The sequence below is a fragment of the Schistocerca serialis genome, chromosome 2, assembly GCF_023864345.2.
Source record: "Schistocerca serialis cubense isolate TAMUIC-IGC-003099 chromosome 2, iqSchSeri2.2, whole genome shotgun sequence".
Taxonomy (NCBI): Eukaryota; Metazoa; Arthropoda; class Insecta; order Orthoptera; family Acrididae; genus Schistocerca; species Schistocerca serialis.
In genome coordinates, this window is record NC_064639.1 from 1,163,282,490 (window position 1) to 1,163,302,898 (window position 20,409).

The following is a 20,409-nucleotide window of genomic DNA, read 5'->3' on the forward strand; positions in this document are numbered from 1 at the left end:
AGTAGCTCCTTCCTTTGAGTAGCGCACCGCTGACCTGTCAGGGGAAGTCCTACATTTGCGCACTCCATAATTCATGCCAACAAATTTGCGTCCAAGGCAGTCACAGATTCTAAGAGACGTTTGGTTGAGCCCTTCCACTTGGCACTAGACCAAAGGACCCCGATCAACTGTGCACAATGCTGGGAACTGTTATTTCTGCTAGCACCCCACGCGAAAGGCTAGAGGCCTTCACCACCTGCGCCAGGAAATCAAAAGTAGTGGTACGGAGTACCCTCCGCCATGCGCCGTACGGAATTTCGATGTAGATGTAGATTCTTCGCAATAGCTTCTCTTCCCTCATCTCTACAACTGCGCGCACTTGCGCCAACTGACTTTACCGACATGCCCAGCGTGTTTACTACAGCGATTTGAGAAAAATGATACTTATCCTATCAATTACATTTTGATAAACACTACTTACTGAAAAAAATTCATTAATAGGTATATTTACAAAAAATGGTTATAAACTCGACAATTCAAGTATCTGAAAAGTATGTGAGGCAATGGGCTGCAGTCTTACAATCTGTCTTCAGTCTCCGACTGTTCGTCGACCCGTCTCCGACGTTCTGCGCGACCTTTGCGTGACCACGAGTCAGGGTGTTTCCTGGCCCCATCCACCTCACCATCACTTGCAGCGTCTCGCGGAGTCCAATCTACGTCTCGTTGCTGTCTTCATCAGTGCCAAATGGGAGCTCTGTGCAAGCGCTACTAAGCTGCTGGGTGTAATTCATGTTCGCAGAGACCCTGCGCATGTACGCGCCGCTGCCGGCCCTGGACCGCCAGTGCGTCCGCCCCTACAGGCTGCCGGCGGTGGGGAGGGGGAGCTGTCCAGGGCTGGAGCTGCGGCCCGGAGACGGGGTCTGGCTGCCGGTGCACGCCATCCACCACGACGAGAAGTACTTCCCTGATCCCGACCGCTTCGACCCGGAACGCTTCAGTCCGGAGAACAAGCACCTCATCAAACCGTTCACGTACTTTCCGTTCGGGTGTGGACCACGTTTCTGCATTGGTAAGTTTTTTTTCTGGCTTTCCTGTTCGTATATCTCGTTCGTTTCGATTCAATACGTGAGTGACTCCAGAAGCACCATACCGTGTAACATACGACTGGGGCCGTCTCAGACATGCACAACCGACTCTCACAATTCTGACAGGTGTGTATCAACACACACAGTGCGAGTTTATCCGTCTAGTAAATTCACCAGACAAATTAATAGTCACTCCTTTAAAAGAGTACGTTGGGCGCTTTGGAGCGCTGTAGATGGTGTAAAAGAGGTACCAGGTCACATGACCTCCCGCCGCCGATGTAGGTAATGGCAATGAAATGGTATGTAAGTTCCGCTAGACTGAATGGAATCAGTGCAGTAACATGGCTCGACGTGGCAGATTGGTTGGTTGGGTGATTCGGGTGAGGGAACCAAAGAGTGAGATCGTCGGTCACATCGGAAATGGGAACGATGGCGAAGGAAATCGGCCGTGCGCTTTCACAGGAATCATCCCAGCATTCGCCTGAAGCGATTTTGGGGAAATCACGGAAAACCTACGGGATGGCCGGACGCGGGTTTGAACCGTCGTCCTCCCGAATGAGAGTCCAGTGTGCTAACCACTGCGCCACCTTGCTTTGTGGCAGATTGGCAGAAAGGAATTACCGTATTTGGACCTACCCATGACAATACTGTGGACGACGGTTTCTTGGTGTATCAGAACGGACTGTCCAACACCTTTACAAGGGCTGATGTACCAATCGTAACCACGCGACATGGCCTAAGGACAGTGGTCGTAAGAACACTCCAACCGACTGGAATTTGATACTAGTTACATGTTTCAACCGTGACAATCGGTATCAAACCCAACAGGTAATGCTACTGCCGCTGAACGGGGGTACCTTTCAAGCAGAGGCCACTGTGAAGGGACCTGTATGTAAATCGATGTCGGAGTCGGGAACCACACAAAAGAGCAATGCTCACATTGCCAAAAAACGTTCCACGTCGTCATCAGGCAAACAGGACAGAACATGTACGGTAGCTAAAAGGAGGAGTAATATGTAATCCCGACGTCGAATGCATCGATGACCCAATGAGACATTTTATCCACCGTTTATGGAGTGCAGTTCGCGGCGGCGGTGAGTCTACGATGCTTCTGACGTGTTTTTCGTACCAAGACTCGAGCCAGGATTATTCAGGTGAACCAGGATGTCAATTTAACATCGTCCATGATCCGGTGTTACTCTTTTTTCTGCACCTTCATGATGAGCATGCTGCAGGCACATCAGTCTTCGAAGATGACAACAGCCACGTTCACAGGGCTGTACGAATACGTTCCTGCTCCGACGAATACTGAGGCACCGCATCGCCCTTCGAATAACCCGCTCAACGACCCCCATCGTTGTCACACAGACGATGTCTGGCACCATTTGGAACGGTGGCGGGAAGCGTGATGGGTGATGTTGTTATACGATGGAAGTGTTTATTCAAGAGTCGGGCCAACAAAATGAAACAATTCACCTTATTTGCAAATTACCATTATCTAGTAGCAAGTATCACTTCGATTTATATAGTGAGACTAAGAGTGGCGGCCGGGGTGGCCGAGCGGTTCTAGGCGCTACAGTCTGGAACCGCACGACCGCTACGGTCGCAGGTTCGAATCCTGCCCTGGGCATGGATGTGTGTGATGTCCTTGTTTGGCTACTGAGTGGAAGCTACTCAAATGTGGTGCTGCAGAAGAATGCGGAAGATTAGATCGCGTAACTAATGAGCAGGTACTGAATAGAAACGGGTGAGGAAAAAAAAATTGTGGCACAAACCAGCTGAAAGGAGGTTTAAGTATTTCTAAGTTCTAGGGGACTGATGACCTTAGAAGTTAAGTCCCATAGTGCTCAGAGCCATTTGAACCATTTTGAACTAAGAGATGAATACAGTAAACAGATTCTGAATGATGCAGGTTGCAGTAGGTTTCGGAGATTTTTACCCCCCCCCTCCCCCCCCCCCCCCCCCCCCACACACACACACTCACACACTTCCCTCCAGTACTAAATTGGCGATCCCTTGATGTCTCGGCAGGTATCCTATCAACCGATCCCTCCTTCCAGCCAGGTTGTGCCATATTTTTTGTTCTCACCAGTTCTATTCAGTATCTCCTTATCAGTTACGTGATCTACCCATCTAATCTTCATAGCACCACATTTTAATAGCTTTCTGTTCTCTCCTTAACTGTTTATAGTCCACGTTTCCCTTCCATAAATGGCTACACTCCCTAGGAGTACTTTCAAGAAAGTCTTTGTGACACTTAAACCTATATTCGATGTTAAAATATTTCTCTTCTTCAGAAACGTTTTTTTCTTGCCATTGCTACTCCACATTTTATATCCTCTCTACTTTGGCCATCATCAGTTACCCTGCTGCCCAAATAGCAAAACTCATCTACTACTTTAAGTGTCTCGTTACCTAATCTAATTCCTTCAGCATCGCCTGGTCTAGTTCGACTACATTCCATGATCCTTGTTTGGCTACTGAGTGGAAGCTACTGAATGTGGTGCTGCAGAAGAATGCGGAAGATTAGATCGCGTAACTAATGAGCAGGTACTGAATAGAAACGGGTGAGGAAAAAAAAATTGTGGCACAAACCAGCTGAAAGGAGGTATCGGATGATAGGGCACATATCGAGACGCAAAAGGATAATCAATTTAGTACCGGAGAGAAATGTAGGGGGTAAAAATCCTAGAGGGAGACCAAGAGATGAATACGGTGAAGAGATTCAGAAGGATGTGGGTTGCGGCACTTAAAGACATGCACAGGACAGAGTAGCATGGAAATCTGCATTAAATCGGTCTTCGGCCTGAAGACCACACAACATAATGTGGTGTCACCTGAGGATAACTAATATTTGTCTCGTGTGTTTATTCCGAACTGGGACATTGTAGTACGGTTATCGATTAAGGAAACAGGAAGTCAAAGATCAACCTGATACTGTCTATTAGATAACGGTAATTCGCAAATATGGTGAACTGTTTATTTTGCTGGCTCGACTCTTGAATGAATACATCCAGCATAAAATAACATCAACCATGACTACCTACTTCGTTAACAATGCAGGTTAAACTGATTGCACAATATTCAAAAGATAAAAGTGTGCAGCGTGTTCCCGGAAAAAGGGGCTTAACGATAGGCCAAAACGTCGGATCGGAAGATACTGCAAGAATGACGCGGACTAATACCCAAGAACTTTTAGCATCGTCTTCATATGTTACCTTTCCTACTGACGTCTGCAAAGATCGAGCAGGTTTAGTGACAGCCGCTATCCGATCGCTCTGGTAATTTATCCACTTGTTTTACTATGAACCTGTTTCGGTCAGCTATCCACAGTTAATGTGGTTCACTCACCGTTCCTTGTTCCCATTGCAGGCGATTGACAGCGACGCTGGCACACTGCACAGGTAAGGCAAGTCACCGACTTTACCCTGTATACTCATAAACAAATACACTATCAAATACACCGGGCTTGCTTTTCCGGTCTGGGCCATCTCAGAATTAAACTAAAAGTAACTCCAATTCTCCTGTTCTGACCAAGGGCTTTGGGAGGGTATCTGTTGGCTGTAAGGCCTATCCCAGAACAGGAAACCTCCGCCCAAATACTTCAAATTGCAACTTTCACTACTAGTCTACAGGGTTGAATGTGTAACCTGCATCCAGCTGCAAAAATGTGCAATCTGAAGGTCTCGTTCAATAAAACTAAAGTTGTCGCCTTCATGGAGGAAGACTATAAGAGAACCAAAATGTAAATAGACAACATAGCCTTCGAGTAAATACATTCAGATACACAGGGTTCATCATGTGCATGCTCAGCTACATTCTAGAAAACCACATGCACCACAAAATCAGAAACTTCAAAAAAGTCACAAAACTAATAAATGCCATCTTCAGACCATCTCCTCTTCAGACTCAAACTATACGACACCCTGGCCGAACATACCCTTTTGTATAGCAGCGAAGCTTGGACACTCCGTAGAGATGACGAACGGAGGCTAACGAGATGCGGTTAATGAGAAGAACTGGCTACACACTGTATAATAGCAAAATAGAACTACATTAATCTTGAAAAAACCATATACTGTGGATGAAGACCGGCAGGATCCCCAAAAAATCTCCAACTGCCAGTCCTGCGGTAGAACAGGTGCAGGAAGACCAGCAGGGACATGGACCGAGACCATAACGCTTACTCGGTCTAATTCCAGATAGGAAGAAGAAGAAGAAGAAGAAGTAAAAGAGTGCTCCCTCTGTCCCACTACCAGCTTGCCTGGTACATGTGTCATTACCAGAAGAGCAAGTCGTTCCTTGTTGCCTAGGCCTATTTTTTGCCGGTCACGGTACATGGGAACGAAGCACATCATGTACAGAGGGGTTCAGGAAAATGTAGAGACTCTTTGATAGTCAGTATCTTCGGAACAAAATGACATATCGTTGCAATGTTGCGCGGTAGCATAGTCCATTGTTTTCTGGCGCGCGTTTTCCAGCATACGACAGTGCAGCAATGAATGAAGTAAGATTGTGGTTTGAGCGACGCAATGCCGTATTGAAATGGTTCTGGAAGTACGAAAATATGATGGAGGTACAACGGCAATGGCGCAACGTGTACGTAACTCAGCCGCCAATAGCTGCAACAATTTATTGTATTCGGGTTAAATTTGAAGTGGACGTTACTGTTCAGGATGTACATAAGGAAAGATCAGGCCAAATAAAAACATCAACAAGTCCAGCTTCCAGTGCTACTGCGTTGCAACATTTTACTAGGTCATCTCAAAAATCTGTGAAGCAGGGTGCACATGGAAAAGAAGTAAGCTAATCAAGCATACGACGAATTGTGAAGACTGCGAAGTGGAAAGTGCACATTCCAAGATCGCTGCACGCTGTGAACGAGGACGAGCCGGATAGAGCGATGGAGTACTGCGAGTGGTTTGAAGGCATGCTTTGCGAGATGGGATGGTTATCTCGTGTGACGAGGTGCAGTTCAAATTGAACGGTGGTGTCAACCGCCACAATTGCATGTACTGGGATCCTGACAATCCTCAAATTCACGTGGACAAATATGTTAATCTGCCGGGTGTTAATGTGTGGTGTGGTCTGTCATCGACCGATTTGATTGGCCCATTCTTCTTTGAGGGTTACGTAATTGGTTAGCTGTATCGTCATATGCTGAAAACATCGAGTTTACCCGCCATCCGATAGGTGTTTGGAAACGAAAGGTTTTACCTACAACAAGGTAGCACTCCGCCGCCTTGGATGAAAATCGACTGGGACGATAGATAGATCAGAGAGGAGCTGATGAGTAACCGCCACAGTCTGCAGACTTTGCAACTCTTGATTTCTACCTATGGGGGACCTTAAGAAATGAACTTCGTCAACGGAAGCCAGCTAACCGAAAGGGCTACGGGAAACCACCGAGGCGTCCAGTGCACCTACCATACCGGCAACACTGACAGCCATAGCTCGGTCAGCAGTTCAGCTGCATTGACCTTGTTGGGCAGCTAATGGGGATCACTTTGAACACATAAAATAACCTTCCCCCGTGCAGCAGCTTTAATGGTATGTCATTTTGTTCCATTCAAGGTTCAAAAATGGCTCTGAGCACTATGGGACTCAACTGCTAAGGTCATTAGTCCCCTAGAACTTAGAACTAGTTAAACCTAACTAACCTAAGTACATCACAAACATCCATGCCCGAGGCAGGATTCGAACCTGCCACCGTAGCGGTCTTGCGGTTCCAGACTGCAGCGCCTTTAACCGCACGGCCACTTCGGCCGGCTTCCATTCAAGGACCCTTCTGTACAAGTATTTTCTTCTTACTACTGTCTCAAATGAAGAGCATAGGAAAAGAACGTGCTTTCACACATTATGAAACTGTTCAATAGAGCAATTTTAAAGCCTGAATCCGAATTTCAGGGCTATCCATGGACAAAATTAATGAATACTGAAGTCATTATAAGGACATGTTACATACATTAAATTCAATACAGATTTCTAGAACGAAATTTTCACTCTACAGCGGAGTGTGCGCTGATATGAAACTTCCTGGCAGATTAAAACTGTGTGCCGGACCGAGACTCGAACTCGGGATCTTTGCTTATCGCGGGCAAGTGCTCTACCAACTGAGCTACCCAAGCACGACTCACGCCCCGTCCTCACAGCTTCACTTCTGCCGGTACCTCGTCTCCTACCTTCCAAACTATACAGGAGCTCTCCTGCGAACCTTGCAGAACAAGCGCTCCTGAAAGAAAAGAAGTTGGTAAACCACTTGCCCGCGAAAGGCAAAGGTCCCGAGTTCGAATCTCGGTCCGGCACACAGTTTTAATCTGCCAGGAAGTTTCATATCAGCGCAGACTCCGCTGTAGAGTGAAAATTTCATTCTAGAAACATCCCCCAGGCTGTGGCTAAGCCATGTCACCGCTATATCCTTTCTTTCAGGAGTGCTTGTTCTGCAAGGTTCGCAGGAGAGCTTCTGTAAAGTTTGGAAGGTAGGAGATGAGGTACTGGCAGAAGTGAAGCTGTGAGGACCGGGCGTGAGTCGTTCTTGGGTAGCTCAGTTGGTAGAGCACTTGCCCGCGAAAGGCAAAGGTCCCGAGTTCGAGTCTCGGTCGGGCACACAGTTTTAATCTGCAAGGAAGTTTCAATACAAACTGATTCTTAAATATTTAAATGTTGGTTTTATTGACTAATTATGTACAGTAACAGCATGAATTACAAGAGAAAAAATTCAGTTTGTTTGTAGCATAATAGACGATGTTGCAAGTAAAACTGTATTTTTTGTTAAATATTGTATCAGATTGTTTTATAGTGAAAAACTGTGATTGAAACAACTCAGAAACTTCTGTTTAAACAAATTCTCTTTGTCTTTTTAACTTTATTAGATAAAGTGGTAATAAGAATAAAATTTAGTATCACTTTGTCGCATCATATAACTTGGTAGAAAACGCTCTAGCTTCTTGTCCACTACACTCCTCCAATACCTGGAGGTCCTCATACTTTTCTTTAAGTGTTGCCAGAGGTCGTGTAAAGACAATAATAATAATGATTGCTTGTTGTTGTTGTTGTGGTCTTCAGTCCTGAGACTGGTTTGATGCAACTCTCCATGCTACTCTATCCTGTGCAAGCTTCTTCATCTCCCAGTACCTACTGCAACCTACATCCTTCTGAATCTGTTTAGTGTATTCATCTCTCGGTCTCCCTCTACGAATTTTACCCTTCACGCTGCCCTCCAATACTAAATTGGTGATCCTTTGATGCCTCAGAATATGTCCTACCAACCGATCCCTTCTTCTAGTCAAGTTGTGCCACAAACTTCTCTTCTCCCCAATCCTATTCAATACCTCCTCATTAGTTACGTGATCTACCCACCTTATCTTCAGCATTCTTCTGTAGCACCACATTTCGAAAGCTTCTATTCTCTTCTTGTCCAAACTAGTTATCGTCCATGTTTCACTTCCATACATGGCTGCACTCCAATCAAATACTTTCAGAAACGACTTCCTGACACTTAAATCTATACTCGATGTTAACAAATTTCTCTTCTTCAGAAACGATTTCCTTGCCATTGTCAGTCTACATTTTATATCCTCTCTACTTCGACCATCATCAGTTATTTTACTCCCTAAATAGCAAAACTCCTTTACTACTTCAAGTGTCTCATTTCCTAATCTAATTCCCTCAGCATCACCCGATTTAATTTGACTACATTCCATTATCCTCGTTTTGCTTTTGTTGATGTTCATCTTATATCCTCCTTTCAAGACACTGTCCATTCCGTTCAACTGCTCTTCCAAGTCCTTTGCTGTCTCTGACAGAATTACAATGTCATCGGCGAACCTCAAAGTTTTTACTTCTTCTCCATGAATTTTAATACCTACTCCGAATTTGTCTTTTGTTTCCTTTACTGCTTGCTCAATATACAGATTGAATAACATCGGGGCGAGGCTACAACCCTGTCTCACTCCTTTCCCAACCACAGCTTCCCTTTCATGCCCCTCGACTCTTATAACTGCCATCTGATTTCTGTACAATTTGTAAATAGCCTTTCGCTCCCTGTATTTTATACCTGCCACCTTCAGAATTTGAAAGAGAGTATTCCAGTTAACATTGTCAAAAGCTTTCTCTAAGTCTACAAATGCTAGAAACGTAGGTTTGCCTTTTCTTAATCTTTCTTCTAAGATAGGTCGTAGGGTAGTATTGCCTCACATGTTCCAACATTTCTGCGGAATCCAAACTGATCTTCACAGAGGTCGGCTTCTACCAGTTTTTCCATTCGTCTGTAAAGAATTCGCGTCAGTATTTTGCAGCTGTGACTTATTAAACTGATAGTTCGGTAATTTTCACATCTGTGAACACCTGCTTTCTTTGGGATTGGAATTATTATATTCTTCTTGAAGTCTGAGGGTATTTCGCCTGTCTCATACATCTTGCTCACCAGATGGTAGAGTTTTGTCAGGACTGGCTCTCCCAAGGCCATCAGTAGTTCTAATGGAATGTTGTCTACTCCCGGGGCCTTGTTTCGACTCAGGTCTTTCAGTGCTCTGTCAAACTCTTCACGCAGTATCTTATCTCCCATTTCGTCTTCATCTACATCCTCTTCCATTTCCATAATATTGTCCTCAAGCACATCGCCCTTGTATAAACCCTCTATATACTCCTTCCACCTTTCTGCCTTCCCTTCTTTGCTTAGAACTGGGTTGCCATCTGAGCTCTTGATATTCATACAAGTGGTTCTCTTTTCTCCAAAGGCCTCCTTAATTTTCCTGTAGGCAGTATCTATCTTACACCTAGTGAGACAAGCCTCTACATCCTTACATTTGTCCTCTAGCCATCCCTGCTTAGCCATTTTGCACTTCCTGTCGATCTCATTTTTGAGACGTTTGTATTCCTTTTTGCCTTCTTCATTTAATGCATTTTTATATTTTCTCCTTTCAGCAATTAAATTCAATATTTCTTCTGTTACCCAAGGATTTCTATTAGCCCTCGCCTTTTTACCTACTTGATCGTCTGCTGCCTTCACTACTTCATCTCTCAGAGCTACCCATTCTTCTTCTACTGTATTTCTTTCCCCCATTCCTGTCAATTGTTCCCTTATGCTCTCCCTGAAACTCTCTGCAACCTCTGGTTCTTTCAGTTTATCCAGGTCCCATCTCCTTAGATTCCCACCTTTTTGCAGTTTCTTCAGTTTCAATCTGCAGTTCATAACCAATAGATTGTGGACAGAATCCACATCTGCCCCTGGAAATGTCTTACAGTTTAAAACCTGGTTCCTAAATCTCTGTCATTCCATTATATCATCTATCTGATACCTTTTAGTATCTCCAGGATTCTTCCAGGTATACAACCTTCTTTTATGATTCTTGAACCAAGTGTTAGCTATGATTAAGTTATGCTCTGTGCAAAATTCTACAAGGCGGCTTCCTCTTTCATTTCTTCCCCCCAACCCATATTCACCTACTATGTTTCCTTCTCTCCCTTTTCCTACTGACGAATTGCAGTCACCCATGACTATTAAATTTTCGTTTCCCTTCACTACCTGATAATTTCTTTTATCTCGTCATACATTTCATCTATTTCTTCATCATCTGCAGAGCTAGTTGGCATATAAACTTGTACTACTTTAGTTGGCATGGGCTTTGTGTCTATCTTGGCCACAATAATGCGTTCACTATGCTGTTTGTAGTAGCTAACCCGCACTCCAATTTTTTTATTCATTATTAAACCTACTCCTGCATTACCCCTATTTGATTTTGTATTTATAACCCTGTAATCACCTGACCAAAAGTCTTATTCCTCCTGCCACCGAACTTCACTAATTCCCACTATATCTAACTTTAACTTATCCATTTCCCTTTTTAAATTTTCTAACCTACCTGCCCGATTATGGGATCTGACATTCCACGCTCCGATCTGTAGAACGCCAGTTTTCTTTCTCCTGATAACGACGTCCTCTTGAGTAGTCCCCGCCCAGAGATCCGAATGGGGGACTATTTTACCTCCAGAATGTTTTACCAAAGAGGACGCCATCATCATTTAATCATACAGTAAAGCTGCATGTCAGTAAAGCTGCATGTCCTCGGGAAAAATTACGGCTGTAGTTTCCCCTTGCTTTCAGCCGTTCGCAGTACCAGCACAGCAAGGCCGTTTTGGTTAATGTTACAAGGCCAGATCAGTCAATCATCCAGACTGTTGCCCCTGCAACTACTGAAAAGGCTGCTGCCCCTCTTCAGGAACCACATGTTTGTCTGGCCTCTCAACAGATACCCCTCCGTTGTGGTTGCACCTATGGTACGGCCATCTGTATCGCTGAGGCACGCAAGCCTCCCCACCAATGGCAAGGTCCATGGTTCATTATTATGATTAATATTATTATTGCTTTTGTTGTTGTCTTCAGTCCTGAGACTGGTTTGATGCAGCTCTCCATGCTACTCTATCCTGTGCAAGCTTCTTCATCTCCCAATACTTACTGCAACCTACATCCTTCAGAATCTGCTTAGTGTATTCATCTCTTGGTCTCCCTCTACGATTTTCACCCTCCACACTGCCCTCCAATACTAAATTTGTGATCTCTTCATGCCTCAGAACGTCTCCTACCAACCGGTCACTTCTTCTTGTCAAGTTGTGCCACAAACTCCACTTCTCCCCGATTCTATTCAATACCTCCTCATTAGTTATGTGGTGTACCTATCTAATCTTCAGCATTCTTCTGTAGCACCACATTTCGAAAGCTTCTTTCTCTTCTTGTCGAAACTATTCATCGTCCATGTTTCAGTTCCATACATGGCTACACTCCGTACAAATACTTTCAGAAACGACTTCCTGACACTTAAATCTATACTCGATGTTAACAAATTAATCTTCTTCAGAAACGCTTTCCTTGCCATTGCCAGTCTACATTTTGTATCCTTATATTTTTTTGCATCACTGCTTTCTCAATATGCAAATCGAATAGCATCTGCGATAGGCTACAACCCTGTCTCACTCCCTTCCCAACCACTGCTTCCCTTTCATGTCCCTCGACTCTTACAACTGCCATCTGGTTTCTGTACAAATTGTAAATAGCCTTTCCCTCCCTGTATTTTACCCCTGCCACCTTTAGAATTTCTATTTTGCAGCTGTGACTTATTAAACTGATAGTTCGGTAATTTTCACATCTGTCAACACCTGCTTTCTTTGGGATTGGAATTATTATATTCTTCTTGAAGTCTGAGGGTATTTCCCCTGTCTCATACATCTTGCTCACCAGATGGTAGAGTTTTGTCAGGACTGGCTCTCCCAAGGCCGTCAGTAGTTCCAATGGAATATTGTCAACTCCCAGGGCCTTATTTCGACTCAGGTCTTTCAGTGCTCTGTCAAACTCTTCACACAGTATTGTATCTCCCATTTCATCTTCATCTACATCCTCTTCCATTTCCATAATATTGTCCTCAAGTACTTCGCACTTGTATAGACCCTCTATGTACTCCTTCCACCTTTCTGCTTTCCCTTCTTTGCTTAGAACTGGGTTTCCATCTGAGCTCTTGATATTCATACAAGTGGTTCTCTTCTCTTCGAAGGTCTCTTTAATTTTCCTGTAGGCTGTATCTATCTTACCCCTAGTGAGATAAGCCTCTACATCCTTACATTTGTCCTCTAGCCATCCCTGCTTAGCCATTTTGCACTTCCTGTCGATCTCATTTTTGAGGCGTTTGTATTCCTTTTTGCCTTCTTCATTTAATGCATTTTTATATTTTCTCCTTTCAGCTATTAAATTCAATATTTCTTCTGTTACCCAAGGATTTCTACTAGCCCCTGTCTTTTTACCTACTTGATCCTCTGCTGCCTTCACTATTTCATCCGTCAGAGCTACCCATTCTTCTTCTACTGTATTTATTTCCCCCATTCCTGTCAATTGTTCCCTTATGCCCTCCCTGAAACTCTGTACAACCTCTGGTTCTTTCAGTTTATCCAGGTCCCATCTCCTTAGATTCCCATCTTTTTGCAGTGTCCTCAGTTTTAATCTACAGTTCATAACCAATAGATTGTGGTCAGAGTCCACATGTGCCCCTGGAAATGTCTTACAATATAAAACCTGGTTCTTAAATCTCTGTCTTACCATTATATAATCTATCTGAAACCTTCTAGTATCTCCAGGATTCTTCCAGGTATACAACCTTCTTTTATGATTCTTGAACCAAGTGTTAGCTATGATTAAGTTATGCTCTGTGCAAAATTCCACCAGACAGCTTCCTCTTTCATTTCTCTCCCCCAATCCACATCCACCCACTATGTTTCCTTCTCTCCCTTTTCTTACTCTCGAATTCCAATCACCCATGACTATTAAGTTTTCGTCTCCCTTCACTATCTGAATAATTTCTTTTATCTCATCATACATTTCATCAATTTCTTCATCATCTGCAGAGCTAGTTGGCATATAAACGTGTACCACTGTAGTAGGTGTGGGCTTCGTATCTATCTTGGCCACAATAATGCGTTCACTATGCTGTTTGTATTAGCTTACCCACACTCCTATTTTTTATTCATTATTAAACCTACTCCTGCATTACCCCCAATTTGATTTTGTATTTATAACCCTGTATTAACCTGACCAAAAGTCTTGATCCTCCTGCCACCGAACTTCAATAATTCCCACTATATCTAACTTTAACCTATCCATTTCCCTTTTTAAATTTTCTTAGCTACCAGCCCGATTATTGTTAGCTTTATATAAAATTATTCTAAAATAATATTTATTATATTTTTTATAGTTTACATCTGTAAGCAGGAGATGGATATTCTCCAGACTTCTGCTCTTGAAGTCTCTATCAAGCTCTTACCACCAATGAAATCGAAGCTCCATTATAAGTTTCTCGATTGTGAATGATGCGGAGATGTTTTTTGTGATGACTACCTGTCTGGCGGGTGTTCTTAGGAACGAATATTTCTTCTTCAGAAATCTTTTCCAGTCTTGTATTTTTATTGACCACAATAACATCAATAGTTTACACTGAGCTTCAAGCATGATCCGCACCCAGTCGATTGGAACATCAGCTACTGATTTTGTGTTAATCAGTCCAATATTCCTATCACATTGCATTAAAGAGTATCGTGTAATAGGGGAAGCTACTTTCAATGTCTTCAAAACTATCAGTTCACTCACAAGATAATTAAGAGACCTTAGTACAGTATAATTCTTGTTCTGGTTTGAACACAAATCACAAAAGACTTAAAGATGTTTGACTTTCCTGTGCAGTAATTCCGTCATGAAGTGATTTAAAAAGGAAACAGCTTCACTGACGCCTTATCTTCTATAGTTTTCTTCCACTCTTGAGTTGTTCGAGTTGCTCTTTCATTTGATGGAGTATTTTGTAAGTCGAATGAAATAAATGCCACATAGCCTTAAAAACCCAATAATCCATTTCGTAGCACTTGGTATAACATTGTTTTCTCTGCATACTGTGCACACGTGCATGCGTTATTTCCTGTGTCTTCCGTTACACAGCGATAGTACCAAATATGGCGACTAGTGAACAAAAAGCTTTTTGTCGTTCACAGATTGCAAGGGCTGAATATGTTGTTACAGTGCAATGTGCGTTGTGTATTAAGTTCCATTATAATCCTCTAGGTGACAATATCATCAATAGATTGTATCATTTTGAAGACACTAACTGTCTTTGCAAAAGTAAGAGTGCAGGGCAACCAAGAATGACAATGAAGATTTTCTGGATCGTATCTTCTTCAGTGATGCATCGCCACTACGCTTTATTGGGAATGTGAACACACACAATTTGCTTATATGGTGGTCACCAAATCCCCACGAGATGGTACAATTGCAACGAGACTCCCCTAAATTTAAAGTTTTTTGTGCCATGTCCTAACGAAAAGTTTATCGGCCTTTCTTTTTTTGTAAAGCAGCTGTCAGTGGAGTTTCTTAACTTGATGCGCTACAACTGTATCTCCTGCCTCAACGGGAAGAACCTGAACCACAGAACTTTATTTGGCAGCAAGTGGGTGCGCCGCCTCACTGGCGTCACTCAACACGCGACTGGTTAAGCGCCGTTGTTTGTAGCCGAGCGCTGGAGTGGCTGGAAGGGGCCGGATGACCGAGCCTGTTTCACACGGCCTCCACGTTCACTCGCTCTAACACCATGCGATTTTCACCTTTGGAGATTCACAAAGGATCACATGTATGAGCATCCGCTAGCAGCTGATCGACCCGACTTCAGAAACATGATTGTAGTAGTTGTTTGGGCTTGAGAGGAACTCAACTATCGACTAGATGTGTGTCGGCGGACGAAGGGTGTTCACATTGAATGCTTTTAAGAGAACCTATATGAGTTGTTCTTTCAATTGATGTATTACTTATAATTGGAAGTTGAATGTAATAAATCCTACAAAGCCTTAAAATACCGACATTCATTTTGAACCACGCATTACTACGACCGTATTGAAAGTGGCATTTTTGCGTTCAGAGTGTTGCAAATTACTAGAAGTTTCATTTAATAAATTATTACTGACAAAGTCTACAGTGTGTTAATATAGATTCAAAAGTTAAAAAAATCGTGCACAAATATCTTTTTCTCCTACAAGGTACAATTCATTTAAATAATTTATTTCAGTCATTTCCTTAGACATCCATAGGCAATACTTATCATCATATATATGTTTGGTCAGCATTTCTTTAAAAATAGTCGCTCATATAATTTTGATAAACGGTTAACGGTTGGAGATGTTATATTATGAAAAAATTAACCGTTTATTTATAACACTTTCTTACTTTAGTCCCATATTTGTTTCTCATCACAGAATCTCGTGGCAAGTTGTTTTTCATTTACTGGGATCTCTTCTACATCTAGCTCTGTTCCTTATACATAGTTTTATCACTATGTCATATCTACAAAACGATTCATCTGTGAGAGCAAAAATTAATGATATGCATTGTTTGTCCAATTTATTTTATAATAATAATAATAATAATAATGGTTTATTTGTCATTAACAACTTTTACAGTCGTGGACATAGTCAGTCAGTACATACGTGAAACAATAATAATAGTTTAGCAGTAGAAATAAAGTACATACAACATTAAAAATTCTTGATGGAGTACAAACATTTAGCAATTATCAGCTGCTTTAATTTTATTTTAAATATCTTTCCTTTTGACATTTTTATGGTATTTGGCAGTCTGTTGTAAAAAAATCTTCCAGCAGAAAATGGATTATGATCGGTTGCTTTTTTATTTCTGAATTTTATGTGGTAATCCTGTTTCTTCCTTGTATTATAACTATCGATATCACTATTTATTATACTGTGCTCCATATTTTCTTTTACAAACAGTATAGTCCTTAGGACATACAATGAATACACTGTTAGTATATCATACTTAATGAAGTATTCTCTACAGGACTGACGTTTACTAATATTCGCTATTATCCTAATTGCTCTCTTCTGGGCTCTAAAAGCCCTATCCATGTATACCGTTGGTGCCCCGCCCCGAATCTCAGTACCATATTGTAGGTGGGAGTGTATAATACCAAAATAGATTTGTCTTAAGACTGGTGACGCTATTATGCTAGAAAGTCGTTTTAGAAGGTAGGTATTACACGAGATTTTTTTACACATGTAGCTGACGTGCTCCTTCCATGTAAGATGTTCATCAACTATAATACCCAGAAATTTATGTTTATCAGTTGTTTCAATTGATAAGTCTGGCTCAGTATCCACTTGTCTTGATTTGTAATTTAGCATAAACTCCATTAGAATTGTCATTTCCATATTTAATGCCAATTTATTTTTATATTCTGTGATGAGGCTAGTGTTCTTCATATTATTTTGCACTGGTAGCTGCTTTGTAGGGCCCCAGTTTATGAAGGTGTCGTCGGCATAATTCGCAAGGTCTGCATTTTTTGGAATTATTATATCATTAATTAACACAATGAACAGAAAAGGCCCAATAATACTTCCCTGAGGGACTCCACAGTTTATAAGATGATTTTACTGTTTGTATAAGTCCCCCAGTTGTATGATACAACTTAACACATTGTGTCCTGTCAGCAAGTTATGATCTTAACAAATCTAATGCCACTCCACTGACCCAATAAGTTTCCAACTTATGTAGAAGAATGGAGTTATTTACAGTATCAGAAGCCTTAGATAGGTCTAGAAAGGTGCCAATAACTTTGTTTCCATCATCAAGTTTGTTCAATACAGTTTGAATAAATCTGGCTATGGCTGTTATTGTAGACTTGCCCTTCCTGAAATCGTGTTGAAAACTTTTTAATATATTGTACTTAGAGAAAAATGATTCCATTTGATCAAGAAATAGCCTTTCCAACAACTTACTAAGTTCTGATGTCAATGAAATAGGCCTATAATTTTGTACATCAGTAGTTTTTCCCTTTTTATGCACTGGTCTTATTTCAGTGACTTTTAACAAGTCAGGAAATGACCCCTGTCTGAAAGAGCAGTTTATTAAATGTTGCAGTGGCTTGGTTGGTTGGTTTTTGGGAAAGAGACCAAACAGCGAGGTCATCGGTCTCATCGGATTAGGGAAGTACAGGGAAGGAAGTCGGCCGTGCCCTTTCAGAGGAACCATCCCGGCATTTGCCTGGAGCGATTTAGGGAAATCACGGAAAACCTAAATCAGGATGGCCGGACGCGGGATTGAACCGTCGTCCTCCCGAATGCGAGTCCAGTGTGCTAACCACTGCGCCACCTCGCTCGGTAAAGGCAGTGGCTTTATTAACTCATTACCGCATACTTTCAGAAATTTGGCTGAGATGTTATCCCAGCCACTGGATGTACTTGCTTTTAAGTTGGAAATGGTTCTCAGGATTTCCTGTTCTGTAACACACCTCAGGAAGACATTACTGGGATTTAGCACCTGTGGTGGGATGATCACATCCTCCTTACTCATCTTACTAAATTGATCTATGAATCTCTCACATACTTCTTTTGGGTCATTAACCAGTTTTTCATTGCCCCTTATTGTGTTGTTACACAATGCCTTGTCATTCCCCCCACTTTCCTTCTTTACTATATTCCATGCTGTTTTGCTAACATTACAGGTTTGACTCATCTGTTCTGTATACTTCTGTGCCTTTAATGTCTTAAGTGCTTCCCTAAAGGTTTTTCTATAGGCTTTGTATTTAGACTGAAAGTACTGCAGTTTGGTGTCTTTAAAAATAATATATACATCATTCATGTCATTCTTTATCATCCTCAAACATTTTAAAACTGTTAGCGTTTGTAAGGACTGTCACATAATACAGGGTGAAGCGTCGATCCAACGAAGAAATAATGCATGAATTTACACAATGCACATGTGTAAGTTTATTGACAATCTGTGTATACATTTTCATCGTACTTCAATACGACCTCCGTCCGTTTTGAAGCATTGCTTCCTTCGTTGAGGAGCAGACATGAGTGTAATCTGAAGCGTGCCTTATCTAATAACCAACGCTGCATCCCTGTTTCGTGCACTTAGAGTCTAAAGAACGCTTTGTTTCGTTCATTCTTCATTCATGTACCCCCAAGCAGAGAAGACAGAGGGTGTCAAATCAGGTGAACGCGATCGCCAAAGTCTTGGTGAACCTTTACCTGTCCATCTGCTGGCGAGTTTTCCATTTACGTACTCATTATGACAGCAAAATGGGGCCGTCCTGTTGGAAAAAACACATTATGAGCAATGCCTCCTTGTTGAAGTCGTGGTTTCAGGAGTTGCTCCAACATATCCTGGTATATGTTTCCTGTAACTGTTTTCCGGCAAAAATTAATCCAAATAACGCATTCACTTTTGGAGTGTCTATTTTCCGTTCAGTGACAGCGTGTGGTGGCTCGTTATCCCATATGCGACAGAAACGTTCTCAGCCTTTCCGCAAATGTGGAACGTGGTCTCGTTAATAAAAACAAAATCTTTGTTCTTCAATATATATGATACATAACAACCCACCACCTTATGCAATTAGTGGGTCCTAATTGATACAATTCAAGTGTTAATACTACAGCTTACTTTATGTTAGTTATTTTGCTCTCACTATGGGCACTACTGTTATGTCTTTACTATGTTGTTCTATTTCTACTTATGCTAATCTGCTTCTACCTGCAGCGTTACAGACGTGCCAGCGTTGTGTAAACCTATGATGTTGGCCGTGTACACCGAGCTAGTCCCGATGGACGTGCCCCTGGCACCGGGCTGGCCGGAGTTGTTGATCGCTGCAGTACTCTGCTAGTGTTGCTACCCTAGCTTGTCCTAAACCTAACTTAACCTAATGTCAAAACTGGTGAGTGTCCGGATCGGTAATAGGGCGCACCCTCCCCCTAATCACAGACGTCGCGGATTCCAGCCGTGAGGCGGCTGGTCAAGTCCACGCCTCGGCGGAAACGGGACAGGTGCGCGGAGTCAGATCGGTTGTGATGAAGTCTTAATCGTTGTTCCTAAGAAATTCCTTTATCACTTTAAGTGAGATCTCGTTTGCTAGTTTTTTCAGGATTGAAAAATGGTCCTCATGCCTGAGCAGGTGGTACGTGTCGTGGTTGGGTAGCTGGTGGCGTAATTGCGCCGCTACGTCGTCGAAGAGGTGGCACTCATCCACCACGCGTTCTGGGGTGCCTGGTGTGGCCCCACAGTCACACGCTGGTGTAGCCCGTTTCCCGAACCGGCGTAGGTATGCCGGGTAGGGTCCATGACCTGTGAGGAAGTGCAGCAGTCCTCGTGACAGTGTGAAGTATTCTAATTGCAGTCTCTCCCTGATACTGGGCAGCAGTTCGTATGTTCTGCGACCAGATTATTCATTGTCCCACTGTTCTTGCCAGAGTTCTTCCCCCCTGCGTTTGATTTCCATTTTGTTTCCCACGTGAATCCCCATTAGATCAATTATCCCTGTTTCCCTTTTTAACCCAATACCACGTCGCTTGCTCTCTTATCTTTATATCGAGCGGACAGAGCCCCATTAATACTGTTAGCACTTCCCCTGGGGTTGTTCTATATGCCCCTACCGATCTGAGAAGCATGTTCCGCTGCAGTCTTCTCACAGCCATGTCAGGCATGACCCTCGTGAGTCTGTGGGCCCAGACTCCTGACCCATATCCTACGATTGATGTCAGAATGCCGTTGTGATATAGTTTGATTAGTTCTGGTGGCAGGTAGAATCGTTTATGTCCAATCGCTATTAGACTGTTTAGTGTTTCTAATGATTTCTGTATGACAGTGTCAATGTGTGATGTATAAGTCCACCTCTCATCGACGACTACTCCTAGGTATCGCACCTCATGGCGTCGAAGAACTGGTGAGCCATCTATTCTTACAGTTGGATTCCTGACTAATAGTCATTTCAGTACGTGGACTTGGTTGGTGAGACCTTCATTTTGGTCATGT

At 42.6% G+C, this 20,409-nt stretch overlaps 1 protein-coding gene across 1 annotated transcript in view; it reads left to right on the plus strand.

Moving 5' to 3' along the window:
* Window positions 1-20,409, plus strand: part of LOC126458634 (cytochrome P450 9e2-like) — a 131,727-nt gene that overhangs the window by 97,969 nt on the left and 13,349 nt on the right. Inside the window, exon 7 of the mRNA XM_050095802.1 lies at window positions 779-1,048. Coding sequence (XP_049951759.1) covers window positions 779-1,048 — 270 coding nt within the window. The remainder of the gene's footprint in view (window positions 1-778; window positions 1,049-20,409) is intronic.